Raw genomic sequence first — 15,363 nt, 5'->3', positions numbered from 1 at the left:
CGTTACTTATTCAAGTTGTGAAATCAACTAGAAATGCTATATGTAAAACTCAATTTTGCTTATGCACTTGAAAGTCTGGTGCTTGAAAGTGTAGGAAGTCTGCGCAATTGCTCTGCAGTGAAGTTTTTTTCTGTGTGAAGGAAGAGGGATTTCTACTTCCTGTTCAACTAAACTTGTGCAAGTAACAGATAATCCTCGATCGTCAGGTATGTAATCTTACATGCTATTATGGTTCTTGAGAGTTTCAGTTAGACTTTGTGCTACTCCTAAGATCTTTTAATAGATAAATTACACTAGGAAACTTGGGATAAATGTACAGAACCGTTTTGAATGTAGAGCCATACATTTCTACACGGCTTTCATGCAAACAATTGAGTTTTGTGGAACCTTAAATGTCGCAAATATCATCATATATATGTAAACACAATGTGTACATGTCATATGTGGATGTTGCATCATTGTTTACTTGAACCTTGAGCTAAAAACCCAAATAAACCAACTTTGAGCTAATTGCTACAGAGATATTAGCTCAAGGTTGGGGAAGATTTCCACTAAACAATGTGTACATGTCATATGTGGATGTTGCATCATTGTTTATCATCAAACGATTTTGTGTATATCTTCAACAGTTAATTGCTACAGAGATTGTGATAAACAGTCGAAGGTAAGGTCAATATATGCAAATTAGATTGTGTGTATATATATTAATTTGGAGTTTACATAGTTCTACACTTACAGAAAGGAGAAATGTGCAACAGTAAATAATTGTAAAGAAATTGACCTCATGTCAAATTATTGAACAGGAATTGACCTCATGTCAAACCGATAAATGGCCGGGGAAAAAAAACAAAAAAAATACACGAAGCTTGTAAGAAAGAAGAGACAAGAAACAAAAAGGAAAAGGACTTCAATCATGAAGCAAGAATTCTCAGCATTTGGGCAAGTCAGCAGGAGGAGGAAGAAGTTTCTGATCTGGCTTATCTCCATCAAGAACAAGCCAAGCCATCCTCAGACCCCAACTGGTATGTACTTCCAAGTGACAGTGCATGAACCACACTCCTGCGAAACATTTTGTAAACTTGGTTATTATTATTCATCTATGTAAAGCTGTGTTTCTTTGGTTTATAATTGTTTCTCTTACCTGGGTTATCTGCAAGGAATCGAATAGCAGCCCATCCACCAGATGGCACACCAATTGTGTTCCGCTCTATTGGGTCAACAAGGTTGAAGTTTTTAGGATCCTTGTTTGCGTCGAAATTCCCAAAGCCTTGGCCAACGACGAAGAAGTTGAACCCATGAAGGTGAAGTGGATGGCTTTCAGCACCAAGAATGCTAGTGTCTTGCATCACCAACTCCACACTGGTGTTGTAAGGTAGAACCATCAAGTTTGTCCCGTTGCTAACCATGGTATTGTTAGGTGGAGTGCCTGTGTAGTTAAACGGAACAATGGGACTCCATGGGAATTTGGGGGAATACACTCCATGAGATTGGCCAGAATAGTGAGATTGAAGGAGAGCTTTTGTTGGCATTGTGAAGGAAATGTTACTGATTGAGGCAGCAAACATTGTGGTGTTAGTAGGACCCTGGCATGTCTGGTTATTCTTATGATTGCACGGGTTTGTTCCCAATCCTACTGTGAAGAAGAACTTTCGATCAACATTCAGAGGCACATTTGCTGGGAAGTTTTTGCTGTTCAGACTGCGTAGCTTGTTGCTGAACTTAGTAGCAAAATTTGTATCGTTTAGAGCAGGGAGTGTTGGTTTGAAGAGTGGAAGATTCTTGATTTTAGTCCTTGAGTGATCATCTTTGGTCTGTTTAGATGGTTCATATTCTAAGATTCCTGCAACTGTAGAGTTATCGAAAGTTCCTTGACCTGTGACGTATGGTCTTGCACTCATGAAGAAGGAGGCACTCGGGTAACTAGGTTTAGTCTTCAGCAGGACGTTTGTGGTCTGGCCAGGCGCAATTAAGATGGTATCCGTCTCAAATGGTTTAACATAGATGGCATCAGCTTCAACAACCGTAACAGTGTGATTTGCGATGCTGAAAAAGAGCTCATCATTAAGTGCAGCATTGATTAGCCTGAGAAGGTATGTTTTTCCTGGCTTCACTCTCAGTCTGAATGTATCTGTTTTACATCATTCGTTACATAGATTAGTGGGTCATATATTATTAAACCATAATTAGATGTAGGAACCAGTTACTACCTTTGGCAGAGCAGTTGTATAATGGACCAGGAAGCCCGTTGATCGTGTAAGCATCAGAGACATTAGGACCACCTCCTGTTTGTGTTGCTTGGCGAATGATTGCCTCAGGGTCTGCGTTGAACCACTCCCCTGCAATTTAACCATAAAAATCAGTTATTATGTTTTTTTTAACTCTCATCATAGTCTCTGTCTGTTTCTGTTCCTCATCATCCTTACCAAAGATCATGGGAACTTCTTTGTGTGGTTTAGCAAACGGGTAAGGAACACCGCGTTTGGGAAGGATGATAAGTGGACCATAGACTGTTGCTCTAAGCCATGAAATGTGAGCATGGTAAAACAGGGTGCCTCTTTGACCAACAATGGTATAGTTGTAGACATAGCTTTGTCCTGTCTGAATAGGACATTGGGTTATATAGGCTGGTCCATCAGCCCAACCAGTCCGTAGTTGCCGGATCCCATGCCTGAGATTTTTCACGAATTAAAGCCAGCTAGTATCAGTAATCAAACATTACTCTTAATAATGCTACAAGTGGTTTCAAGATTATTTACCAGTGGATAGAGATGTTGTTTGGCACTTGATTAACGACTTTGATCAGAAGCTGGTCACCTTCTCTAGCAATAAGCTTAGGTCCTGGAAACTGCCCGTTTACAGAAACAAGGCTCTTTGTGTGGCAAAGACGTGTCACGTTCTGCATTTTGATCTGTGAAAACAAAACGTTTTATCATTATTTGCATCCCCTTTTAAACTAATAAACAGAAGAAACATTCTTCACATACTTCCAGCGTATAATGCCTTGTAATCGCAAATGCAGGTTGAGGAAGAAGAAGAACACAAGAGAAAATAGCTAAGAGAAGCTGAAACCCCATGTTCAGTGAGCTTGATCCCCGAGGCTTTGATTAGCGCAGGTGAGTTTACTGAATACTCTGCCTCGGTTATTTGTTTATGTTTTGCTGTAGATTGTGTATTTATTGTTTCAACCTTTAGTGTATATATAGGAAGGGAGAGTTAGGTGCTTGCTTGAGCAGGAAAGCTAGAAAAAACAATTAGTAAATGTTTAAGAAAAAAACAAAAAGATAATTGGTAGAGAAGTACTCCCTGTAATCAGAAGAACTTGATATGGACTAGTTGTTAGATTATATGAACAGCTAATGTATGAGTGGTGTCAAAGATAAGTCAAACTCTTTGACCCTCTTCAATTCCTCAAAAACTATTGTTTCCTTCTCAATACTATGGCGTAGATTCTAGATATGAAATGTAAATTTGCCAATTTGAGTTTCTCGGATATGACAGTTCTTCTACCTGTGCTCCATCTTTGACAGCATTGAGTATATTAGACTTCAAATTTTGACATGAGAAAGTAAGTAACTTGGACCAGACGTGGCTGTTTAGGACTATCGTTTGATTTGATCCTTGGCTAAGTTTTATTTAGACCCAAAATTTTAGCACTCTTGGGTTCTTTTGGAAGGGTAACTTTTGTGGTTAGCGGTTAAATTTTAGAAAATACATATCATCATTTCATAAGCATGTTATAAGTGATAAGTACTTCATCTGTTTGTTTATTAATTTATTTTATTTGTAGGTGGGGGGAACTAACTACTAAAGGAGAGATTAACCGAGGTGGAGTTAGTCAAAACATTCGTAAGCTCAAATTGCTTGGGGAATAAGCAAGGAGAGGGAGATTGTAGCTATCAAAGAAGGTCACGATTAGGGTTAGATATCAAAATCCATGAAGGATTTTCCATTTTTTTTATAAGAACATTGTTGAGGAAACCTCAAATTAAGGTTGGCTATTTTATTTCCCAAGCAAGTGACCTAACTCCCTTTTATGTTCGTATCCTCAAAGGCATGCCACTTATATATACATGTCTCTCTATACACATATTTACACAACTTATTATTATTTGTTGAACGGATTAAAAAATTATTTTAATTATGTTTATAATCAACAAGTGTATATAATTAATTATGTGTATCTTTAACAAAAAATTTATATAAATATAAATATATAAAATGTATATTTGTAAACTTTTTGCTTCTCCTCTTTCAAATTTTTAAATTTGAGAAATGTACAGTCGAAATGCAAGACAGGTTGCTAACAAGTACGTATCAACTTATCCCCCTGCATATATGAGAAGTCGGTAATTAAATATATATATAGTTTTCCTAGAAAAAAAAAAAGACAGTAAAGAAATGTTGAAACTGAATAATGGTTAAATGAAAATACTCGGACATAATGATGAAACACAAGTTTACATCATTAGTATGTAGTTCAAACCATTTGTAGTTTTTTCTACAATTATGTCTTTAACAATATTTTAGTTGGTAACTCACAATCAATATCATAAAAACAGTAATTTTAGTTATAGATATTCATTTTAAGTTTTAATTAACCAGACTAGGCATGTGACACGAGAGCTATATTTAGAAACAGGTTAATTCCGCGTAATAATTATCTCCCATATTATTTGAAAACGAAATTCTGATATCTCTTATAACGGTTTCGACTATAATTATCTAATTACATTAAACTAAAAACATATAGTATGATGAACTTTTACATATTTAGGCCGTAGACCAATTTCAAAGAACTCTACTTTAGAGAAACTATCTAAATACCTTAAACTTAATTACCATTCAAACTTTTAAATATTGTTCTACGTACATAGGCGTAGAAGTGTATTCTTTAAACTGTATTACTGTATACATACGCGTAAGATATACACGTGAATACATGATTAGTATAAGAGTATGTAAAGAGAGATTAATTAGATTGGAGGAAGTTTGAATACATGTTTTTTTGTTATTTTAATTTTTCACATATATATTGTGGTTACACCAACCCTTGATTTCTGATTAAGGCTCCAACAAAATATATAGTATATTGTATGCACGTATGTATACATATATAGAACGTATCCTATACGAATATATATGTACATATTTGAGCGGACAGTTACTAGCCACCTTTTAGGTGAATATATAAAGATGGTGATAATTACAAAATTCTTATAAAACTTAAGAGTTCGACGTACGTAAAAGAGATATATGCATGTGTGATGTGTCCATATGATAACTGTAATTAATTAGCCACCCGCTCATTGTTATCAACTACAGTGCTTGCACAAATGTATGTCATATGTCCTATATATATTATATAACATTTTTCTCTCTTTTCTGTTTGGTGAAATGATATAAATGTATGTCACAGGGTTATAATCTTTTTCTTTTTTCTTTAACTTTAGTTTTCTCTAACAATAGATATCATAACTTCATAAGAGTGAAAAGTTTTTGTCCAAAAAAACATATGAGTGAAAAGTAACATTGCATTGTGTATCCACCAATAATTAGAGCAACCAAAGAATATGAAAAATCTTATACTAGCACAAGTATCTCATTAAGCCATATAAATGTAAAATATAATCAACTTCTTTTCATTAAACTTTGAATAGAAATGATCAATGATGATTATTAAGATGCTTTACCTTAAGTGCCCAAGATTAGCCAATCTTTAATAACGTCGAAAAGAAAAAGCAGAGTATAAGTACACCTAAAGAAAATATTTCTTACACAATTTTCTTCATAAGAAAAAAGTCTTCCCTTAGGAATAGTATACCAATTATTTACATACATCTTTATCAATATGGTACGTTTTGCTTGCTCGAGGTGAATTAAATCCTGACTATTTAACTTAACAAGAATATAATATGTAATATGATTAGTTCTACGCAAGACGGAATTTTTTGTTTTTAAGTAATGCAATTTTCGCAAATAATTTATTATCATTTATCTAATTTAATAAATCTTTGTAAAATCCTTTAACAAAAAAAAAAGAAAAAAAACTTTGTAAAATCGTATAGAATCCATGTTGTATGAAAAAAAATATCAATAATGTGGAAAGTTCCATGATTTATCCATGCGTACGAAAGGTCCAAAACTAACAATTGCTTAACAAGTTAGACTCTTTTGTACACTTCGTTATCATATTACCTACTCTACTCCACTTTTATTAGATTTTTTTTTTTTGGCTAGCACTCCATTTTTATAGTGTTTTAAGGATGTCAACTATTGTAATTAGTATCAATTTCAGAATTGTGCTTGCAAGATGATTATTTCCGATCTGCCACACGTTCCATTTAAATTTAGTTCTAAACTAGAGAAAACTACAAGTCAAAACCCAACATATATACACTTTCATAGATACATATTATAGTAGTAAATTGCAATTTCTAATTGCATTATCTAGTTTAAAGTATCACATTTTTAAAATAAGGATAAAATCGATCATCCATATTCTGTTAAGCAATTTTTCTAATACACTTATCTGATTTAGGAGACATAATCTAAAAAACCAAATTTAAAATTGGTAAAATGCAGAAAAGTGTTTGTGCATTAATTTGTCAGATTTTCTCAATTTCGAAAATTTTGACAAAGAAAAAATAACAATCACAAGTTCACAAAACTATATATATATATATATATATATATACAAATTGTTCTAAACAATTGTAGCAAATATTTTCATCACAAAAATATATATACAAAAACGATGTCAAAGCAAATGGATCAATAAAAACAATACTTAAGATTTTCTTAATTAAAATGTTACTATACATTTTTCACTTCGTTAATTACTTTTACATTATCTCACCAACTAATTACATCCTGCATATATGGTTCTTTAATTTATTCCCAAACTGATTGAGGATAAGCAAAATCTGTTTCTTTAAGATTATTTTGGTTAGAAGTTTTCCTTGTGGAAAGTAAAACGAGTGGATGACTCGAGACTAAACTCCTGACAAAGTTCTCTAAGTGGTCTAACCAATGTTGGGCTTCCACAGTAGAATACACCTGAAAAATACACATGTTAAGAATTATTGATGTTCATAGAGATATTTTTTTCAAAAAAGTTGATATTAACTATTTAAGATAGTAATTACCTATTCGACAAGCTTCGTGTTTGCTTGACAATTCAGAAAAAACTTTTCTCCAATTAGGTCTTGCGAAATGTGTTCGTATCTGATGTGTTTTGGGGATAATTAAGATTGATTAGTTATATAATTGAGATACACGTAACTTCTTAAAGAGTGCTAAACGTTAACAAAATGTCATTAGTGACATCTCCTTGTAAGTCAAAATGATTCTATGTTTTCTTCAACATTAATATAAAGTGGACAACTATTAAAATTGTTTAGTATACTTTTCATGAGAACTTACACGGCTTTCGGAGACAATATCAACACCATTCTTTGCATGTTGAAGTTTCTGAACCATGGCGATCAGGGCAGATCTTGCATCTCCCGCTTCGTACATACTTGTTAAGTAGTTGTGCATTTCTATCACATGCTGCCAAAAATTAAAACATTATAAATATTATTTAGAAAATCTGTTAAAATTATTATTTTGTTGTGGCAATTCATAAAAGAATTTTAAGGAAAAATGAAACAATAAACTTACGGTTTTATCAAATTCGGCGATGTCATCCATAACTCCCTTGAACCAATCAAATGAAGCTTGTTCTCTTGTCACCCAAAAAAAATATGCTCTTTGTGGAAACTTTTTGCCTCCTCCACCACTAACACTATCACCTGCTACACTCGATCCTCCTACACTTTCTTCGTACTTTTGCCCCTGATGTTCCAATGTCAAAAAAAGTAGACCCCGATTCTAATTATTTTCCTTTATATTCAAACTCACATAAACTAATGAACAAAAAAGTATATACAACTTACACTTTTGGGAATCCCCGGTTTTAGATGGTTTAACATGTCTTTCAAAATGCTAATGAATGGAGTTGCTCCAATCCCTAGGCCAACTAGTAAGAGGATGTCGAACTTCTGATAGTTTTGTGCCGGAGCTCCATACGGTCCTTTAATGAAAATTTTAGGGAATCTGATACAAAAGATGAACCGATCAGATCAACTTGTTTTTTTTTTTTTTTTAGCAGCAATCAGATTGAAATATAAAACACTGGTTATGTGAACAACTGAACATACTCATCTTCTTGCAAAATAATAAACATTTAATTGGTGATTATTGTTTAGTATTCACTTACAAGACTTGTGATTCTTCAATGTGAGGATTCACACCCGCTGCTCTTGTTTCCATCCTCATAAGACTGTTTGGTTTAGGTTTAGCAGCTGCTTGAGTGGGTTCGCATGTCTATATATAATCAAAATTTAACAGTTTACACTTAAATTAAAATTTAATAAAATAAAACTAAAATATCGCAGCTATAAAAAAATATTTAACTAAACAAATAAAGAGTGGCGAAAAAAATTACCTTTGCAAATCTGCTCCTAAGTTCAGTAGTCCAATCTCCTAAGGCTCTTATGTGAACACTTAAATAGTCATCCCCTGGTGCGGAAGTAATGGAGAATGGATGCCTAAATAATAAGGGAGATAATTGGAATATCATTATTTAGTTTACCTTATAAAAACTAATCAGTTAACTTATTTTTACTCAATTATTAATTTGAATACCATTCAAACTTTGACAGATCAGGACACTTGACAAACATGTACATGCCACTTTTGTATTTGAATCCGGGAGGTTTGGTCACGTAAAGTGCAAGAACGTTGCCCGAATATACAATAGCCTGTGATGAAAGGAAAAAAAAACATGTACAAACAAATTAATATATAGGAACAGAAACACTCAATTATATAAATTATTCAGAAATGTTATAGTTTTGTCAATGTTCAATTAATACACTTATTAGTGTACCTATAATTATTATCAAAATAGTGTTTTTTGTGTATATATAAATCATAGGTGCAAAATTCTAAATGGATGACCTGGTGATTAATCATATAAAATCAAGGCAACATATTTATATAGCCTTTTGTTTGTTACCTTAATAACGTTGACACGGTGGCTGTGTTCTTGTAGGAGACGTGAGAAAAGCCTCTCACTCGCGTAGAACAGCATCGGTACGGCCACATACATCCATGTCTTCATTATAATACAATTTACCAAAAAAAAATTTTTAAAAATAAGATTGAAATGCAGAAATTTATTATGTTACTTTTTTTTTGTGTGTGAACGATTTATTATGTTAAACTTAAAAATATAAGAAATTGAACGTAATTACCGTCTTTTGGTACCAAGGCTTCTCGATGATAAGGATGTAACCATGGATGATGAGAAGAACATAAGCAAGAACCAACAAATGATGAGCATACCAAAACGCATTAAAACCAGCAAGAACGCTAAACGGTTTAGGCAATTTCACTATGTTCCTTCTAAAGTAATGCATCGCGAGCGTAAATGAGAATCCCATGAAGAAAATCATTAAAACTCCCGTGATCGACACTGAAGTCGTCATTAAACCGAGGTAACTCGGTTGCGTATTTCCCAAGGCAGATCCCGCGTACGTCAAGAACACGTCGTAGGAGCACGAGCTTAACCTAGGGTAGTTACAGAAGATGTGAAGTGCCGTGTGGAGCAAAGCTTGGAAAGCGATCATATATGCAATCACCTTGTGGAAGTTAATATTGTCGTCGAATGGGACGACGCGGTTCAAAAACGTTGACCTAAGGATCGTTAGGGTTTTTCTACATACTGGTATCAAAATCAGAGCCATGTTCAGTTTAAGCGTTTCGGCTGCTCCTTTAGCAGCGCAAACACAGCGTCCGGTGATATTGTATAGAGGGTTTCGCATGAACTCTTCGTACTTCCACATGAATAGATAAACATTGATAATGATCCACAAGACGAGTACCCATATTTTTTTCCAGTTCTCATGCATCAGTTCCCCAGTTACCGAAACGTATTTGCTCATTGGGGTTCTGTACCGCTCTGGGATCATCGCGCGTGTCAGAGTTTGCGATTTCTTCATCTTATCAGCATCAGCATTTGTCACCATTCCTGTTAATAGTATTTCTAACTGCCACATCTGATCGACACAAACAATGAAATATTTAAAACATAACTCTCTATATATATATTTATCGGGATATAAAAATAAAAAGAGAAAGTGAACCTCTATGTATCCCTTGTGATCAGGGTCGAGTTCTTCCATAATCAAAGACGCATAAGCCGCAGCGTTCTTTTTCAAATTCCCGAGGCGGTTCGCGGAGGCGCTCAAGACTATGACTTCTTTCACTTCCTCTTCCGTGAGCTTACCATCTCCGTTCTTGTCACACCTAAACAACAACCACAACCACAATGGTTAAATTAATTAACCGCATTTGGTTATATATGTAATATATGAAAACATATAAGATTAAGTAAATTACATGTCGAAGAAAATCTGAAGACGACAATCAAGGTCTTTCTTGATCATGTCTTCCCAAAACAGCTTCAGTTGTTCTTTGTCAATACCGTTTTCAGTCTCTATTTGTCTTCTCCGTCCCAATGCCTCATAAACTTCTGCCGCAAACTCCATTGTGTCTCCCATTCCTAGTAACATATACCATCGACGTTAATCTTCTTTTTTCTAATCAAACAATAAACAAAAAAAACAATTTCGTTCTTATGTCTACAAAAAATATTTGTCTTTGCAGTGTAGATATTAGTCTTTTGATTTTGACATATAATTTGCGTTTAACTATTAGTATATTTGTTAAGTACCAATGCAGACGCCGAACTTCTCTTTGGGCAACTTGCCGTCAACAGAGAACTGATTAAACCGGTTCTCAATCGATTTCCATGCGTCACGTTCCCGTCCGGTGACCGTCCGATCAAGGAACCGCAAGCTCTGAAGTCCCCTAGCGGCGCTAGATGTTGTCCTCTCCACTCTTTGTGGACCTGTCTTCTTGGGCAACGCATTGGTCGGAGGCCCTAGGTTCCCGCTTTTCCTTGTGCTCGGAGACCCGAGATTACCGCTCTTTCTCCAGTTTGAAACGCTCAACGATCGGATTATCGATGCACCAAAATTTCTTGACGCGTTCTTCTTAAGAAAACCTTCGTTCTTGTTGAGGTTAATGTCGGGTCCTTTAGACGAACCTTCACCCATTGAATCGATCTCTACACTCTCTAACATCCATTTTGTTGAATCCTCGGGAGGAGTATTATTTTTCATAGTATTTTTGTTTATTCTTTCTCCGGCACCGGTAATTGATCCAAGGATCGTCGGAGATCTTATAATTCTTCTATCTTATTGTTTCTTTAAACGTTTTGTTTTTTTTTTTTGTTTTTTTTTTCTGGTTTGAAAGAATTATTAGATGAGGAGGAGGAAAAGTAGGGGGAGAGGCATTGATTTTTGTGTCGTTTGTAACATTTGTGTTTAGTTTATTTAGTTGGGAAGCAAGACACATGAAAAGTTTACTAAAAATAGAAAGTTCTAAGGAAAGCAATTTTTTTGAGGTCAAACACACACAGACCAATCAAAGACCTATAAAAAGAATGAAACTTCTGAATTTGACTTAGTGCTACTAGAAAGTTCATGATATTAAATTAAAATTAAACTGCATGTAATATTTACTATATATATTTCCAAGTTACTATGATTCTTATATTATATTATTATTATTTTAAGTAAGAAAAATACCTGTCGAAGTGATTGCTCTAATGGCTGACCAAAACAAGCAAATGATCGCAAAACTGTTTAGGATCTATCCCTAGAAGCAGAAGAGTTCATAGCAGTTCTTAAAAAAGTTTATACCTCATTTAAAAAGGTAAAATTTATACCATTTACGGAAAGCTATACTGTATCATGGTGCCTCAGAGATCAGAGAGTGACACAGGGCCAATATAGATCACAGTCCTCGGAGCTCTAGCCGGATGAAAGTGAGATTGAGATTCCAAGACTTGGACCAACCCCAAGTTTTTTGGGCCTGAAACAGGCTTGTGATAGGCCAATACTGAACTCACCTTATTTCTGTAGTAGACAATGAAGACTAATTGTAACTGAATATAGCTATTAATCATCTTTGAGTGAAAACGGAGTCAGATTTATACGACCATTTAGAGTTAAAAAAACGTAACGTGAATACTTGAGAAATCGAAGATCCATTTCCAATCGACAACATACTTTCAACACAAAAAAAATCAAAATCATGGACACTTTTATAATGGTCTCGTTCATGACCATGATGCTCTTTTCTACGTCCGAATTAACACGTGCCGCCAATCTTCTCGTGTCCAATGAGCTGCATGTAAAGGTATAGAGAATGACAATCACTTGAATCGCTTGGAAACGCGCCAAGCAAACGCTTTTATTCAAACTTATAAAACTCCCTTTTTACAAGTTATGAATCTAAGCCTACTCTCTTGTCTATCTAACACAACACCCTGTGTAGATCTAAAAGAGTAAAACACACTCACCTTCAAAGCTCTTTTTGTTTGCTCGAAGGTTTACAAATCTCTCAAACTTATCCCACGAGTGCTAACTCTTTTTGCGGCCAGCCCTCGTCCTTTTAAACCCTTCACAAATGATCTCTAACCTAGATCTTTGTGAATCCCTAACTAAAAGGAAATATTCCTTATCCTAAGAAATATCCTCCCTAATCCTCTCGATCAAATATACTCTCAATCTTCTCGTGTATATCTTGATCTTCCTCTTCCTTTCTTCTCACGCTCCTTATCACGACTCCCATAATCTTCTTCCACGTCAGCTCAACTACCACGTCAGCATATCAGCGCTCTGAGACACTCCGCAAGCTCCTGTCACTTTCAGAGCTCTGATGCACTTTCAATCTCCCCCTTTTTGACTGAATCTTGCCACACAAGCAACCGCAGCATCAAACCTGAAAATGCACAGACAAACACAGCCAAGACAAGAACACAACCATACTAGCAAAATATTCCAGCAATCAACACAAGACGGTTAACCGACAAAGACTTGTTAAAATAAATTGTTCAAAACCAAAACAGAAACAAAATAACAACAAGTCTAAGTTTTAAACAGGGGAGAACCACATGAAAGTAAATAAAAACAATGAGCAACGATAACAACTGCTCCCCCATAGCTTAACCTCCCCCTCAGACCTCTGAATCAGACTCATCTCCCCCTGCTTGTTTGGCACAGTTTAGTCAAAAATACCAAGAAACTAAACTAGAAACTGGAGCAAATATCAAAGTGAGAAACAACTTACCAGCGTCCAAGGCATCTTGCAGAATCTTGATCGCCAACCGGATGGCTTTGCGCTCTGCAGATGAACCCCTACGAACAGTCTTTTCAGCGGAACGCGACACAGTCTGCTTCCCCTTTGTCTTTTTCACGTCTTGTTGCTGAAGACTCGGAACAGGGCGTTGTGCTGCAAGGAGCTGATGGATAAGGCTTGGAAAAGGTAGACGAAATCCTGACTGAGCTTGCAGACCCAACTGTATGATCTGTTCGTAGATCATTCTCCCAAAATCAAAGGGAATACGATGCATGATCATGTAGATCACCATGGCTCTGTTCGCGGATATGTACCCTGTATTCACCGTGGGAGACCAGTTGCTGCAGCAAATCTTATTCAGATCCTTGATCACTGGGTCCTTAATCGCCGTCGATACAAGCTGCTTGCAAGTCTTCACTTGACCACCAGACAAAAAGAGTGCGAGATCCTCCTCCAGGATTGCAGCCGTCTGTAGTTTTTGCTCACGAATATCAACTGATTGAAGACCAAACAGAGCATTGATGCGGCTGGGAGAAAACTCGTACATCCAATCTCTGACAAGCACATCAACTGAGTTTCCTTCAACCTTGACTGTAGGAAGATTCGCCCAGAACTCATAAACAATCTCAGAATCATAGGGAACAATTTGGGTGACCGTTTTTGACAGACCAACTTGCTCAAGCAACTCCCTAGTAGAAACACCTACTCCCTGAGTATAGCTAACCTCAGCAGCAATGGTTCGAGAGGTGAAGAAACCATACCGTCGAGCAGCCTCAGCAGATATGAACCGTTTTGTGTCAAAGTCCTTAGACGATGCACCGCGTGAGGAGGACACACCCTTGTCCTTACGAAGAGACGGACGCTTGGATTCACGACCATCTGTATCCGCAGCTGATTGTCTCTTACGCAGACGAGACGAGATTCCCTGGTTCGACACCGTGGGAACGGGGACATCACCAGTGAGATCGACGACCGGAAATTGAGACGTCACCTCTTTCGGCGGAGAAGACGAAGAGTCGCAAGTTTCTTGGTTCCCGTGAGAGGGCGAGGGAACTTGATTCACCCGAGGCGAAGATGCAGCTACGGACTCCTCCTGAGGCTGGTAAACCACCATGGCAGTCGCGGGATCGATCGGAGCCAGTGGAGTGGGCGGAGGCAACGAGGACGGTGGGGTGTGAAGCTCCTCATCTGAGCTAGAGTCATAGTGGAAACCACTAAAGATGGACTTCATCGTTGATAGAGCGTTGATCGAACAGAGAAGAAGAGATTTGAGCAGAAGATTAATCGACACAGGATTGAAATCTCAAGGGTGATGAGGAAAACGCCAAAACCCTAGCTGCTCCTTTTTATACACCTCCGTGTGTTTCAGTGGGCTGCCCAAACTCGGCCCAAAACATTAAGGATTTCCTAAAACCACTTAATTAAACATTAGTGTACACTGCATCTATTTCCTCATTTGACTGCATTTAATCGTTAATTCAATCAATCACAGTTAATATTCATGCAATAAATCTCATTCTTCTTCCTTTTTCAGTCCTAATTAACAGATTCATGAACCAAACACACAGATACACACAGCCACTAATGATAGATTCATGAGGGACCCTGAACGAGAATTAAACACACATGAGCATTAAATATTTTGTTTTTTTTTTTTTTTTTACTCAACATTAAACAGTGCAGAACACTAACCAGACCTTTGTCGTATCAGCCACTTGTTCAGAACCTTCACCAGAAACTATCACAACCTCTTGAATTTTCGAAGATCAGAGGACTGTTGCATGTGGGTAGTCTTTCACACTGGCATGCCTTTAGTCTACAATCCATCCCAACATGTTAAGGCAGCTGGAGTTCATCTCTTTGAAGAGCACCTTTTTTTTTTATTATTTTTTTATTTTTTTTTATTTTTTTATTTTATCAAACAACCTTATGATGACTGTTTCAGCATCTTGAGCTTCAGTGACATCATTAGATTGCGTCAGCCACTGATTTGGAACTCATCATTTCTTAGGTTGTGAAACCTTCGAATGATTGTGCATGTCTCTTCACAGCTCTTTGACCTCCTTAATCATGACAACGTTTAACAGGATGGATAGACCGGCATGACAG

The 15,363-nt window shown here is 36.3% G+C and overlaps 3 protein-coding genes across 3 annotated transcripts in view; 1 reads left to right on the top strand and 2 right to left on the bottom strand.

The window, feature by feature from the left end:
* LOC104737376 (laccase-17) lies at positions 677 to 3,178 on the bottom strand. The gene is made up of 6 exons (XM_010457548.2): positions 2,985 to 3,178; positions 2,757 to 2,908; positions 2,424 to 2,668; positions 2,208 to 2,336; positions 1,142 to 2,128; positions 677 to 1,059 (listed from the first exon to the last, which is right to left on the bottom strand). Exons 1-6 carry the CDS (start codon positions 3,072 to 3,074, stop codon positions 929 to 931), a joined length of 1,734 nt encoding a protein of 577 aa, XP_010455850.1. The 5' UTR covers positions 3,075 to 3,178; the 3' UTR covers positions 677 to 928.
* LOC104737367 (putative respiratory burst oxidase homolog protein H) lies at positions 6,834 to 11,413 on the bottom strand. The gene is made up of 13 exons (XM_010457537.1): positions 10,781 to 11,413; positions 10,447 to 10,609; positions 10,191 to 10,353; positions 9,300 to 10,103; positions 9,062 to 9,160; positions 8,689 to 8,804; positions 8,489 to 8,591; positions 8,261 to 8,367; positions 7,938 to 8,097; positions 7,663 to 7,836; positions 7,423 to 7,551; positions 7,146 to 7,224; positions 6,834 to 7,056 (listed from the first exon to the last, which is right to left on the bottom strand). The coding sequence occupies exons 1-13, from the start codon at positions 11,229 to 11,231 to the stop codon at positions 6,947 to 6,949; spliced, it is 2,658 nt and encodes an 885-aa protein (XP_010455839.1). The 5' UTR covers positions 11,232 to 11,413; the 3' UTR covers positions 6,834 to 6,946.
* LOC104756551 overlaps positions 12,208 to 15,363 on the top strand; it is a 6,907-nt gene continuing 3,751 nt past the window's right edge. The window contains exon 1 of the mRNA XM_010479161.1: positions 12,208 to 12,306. Coding sequence (XP_010477463.1) covers positions 12,208 to 12,306 — 99 coding nt within the window. The remainder of the gene's footprint in view (positions 12,307 to 15,363) is intronic.

The sequence above is a fragment of the Camelina sativa genome, chromosome 2 (genome assembly GCF_000633955.1).
Source record: "Camelina sativa cultivar DH55 chromosome 2, Cs, whole genome shotgun sequence".
In the NCBI taxonomy this organism is placed as follows: domain Eukaryota; kingdom Viridiplantae; phylum Streptophyta; class Magnoliopsida; order Brassicales; family Brassicaceae; genus Camelina; species Camelina sativa.
This window is presented reverse-complemented; position numbering and strand designations above follow the sequence as displayed.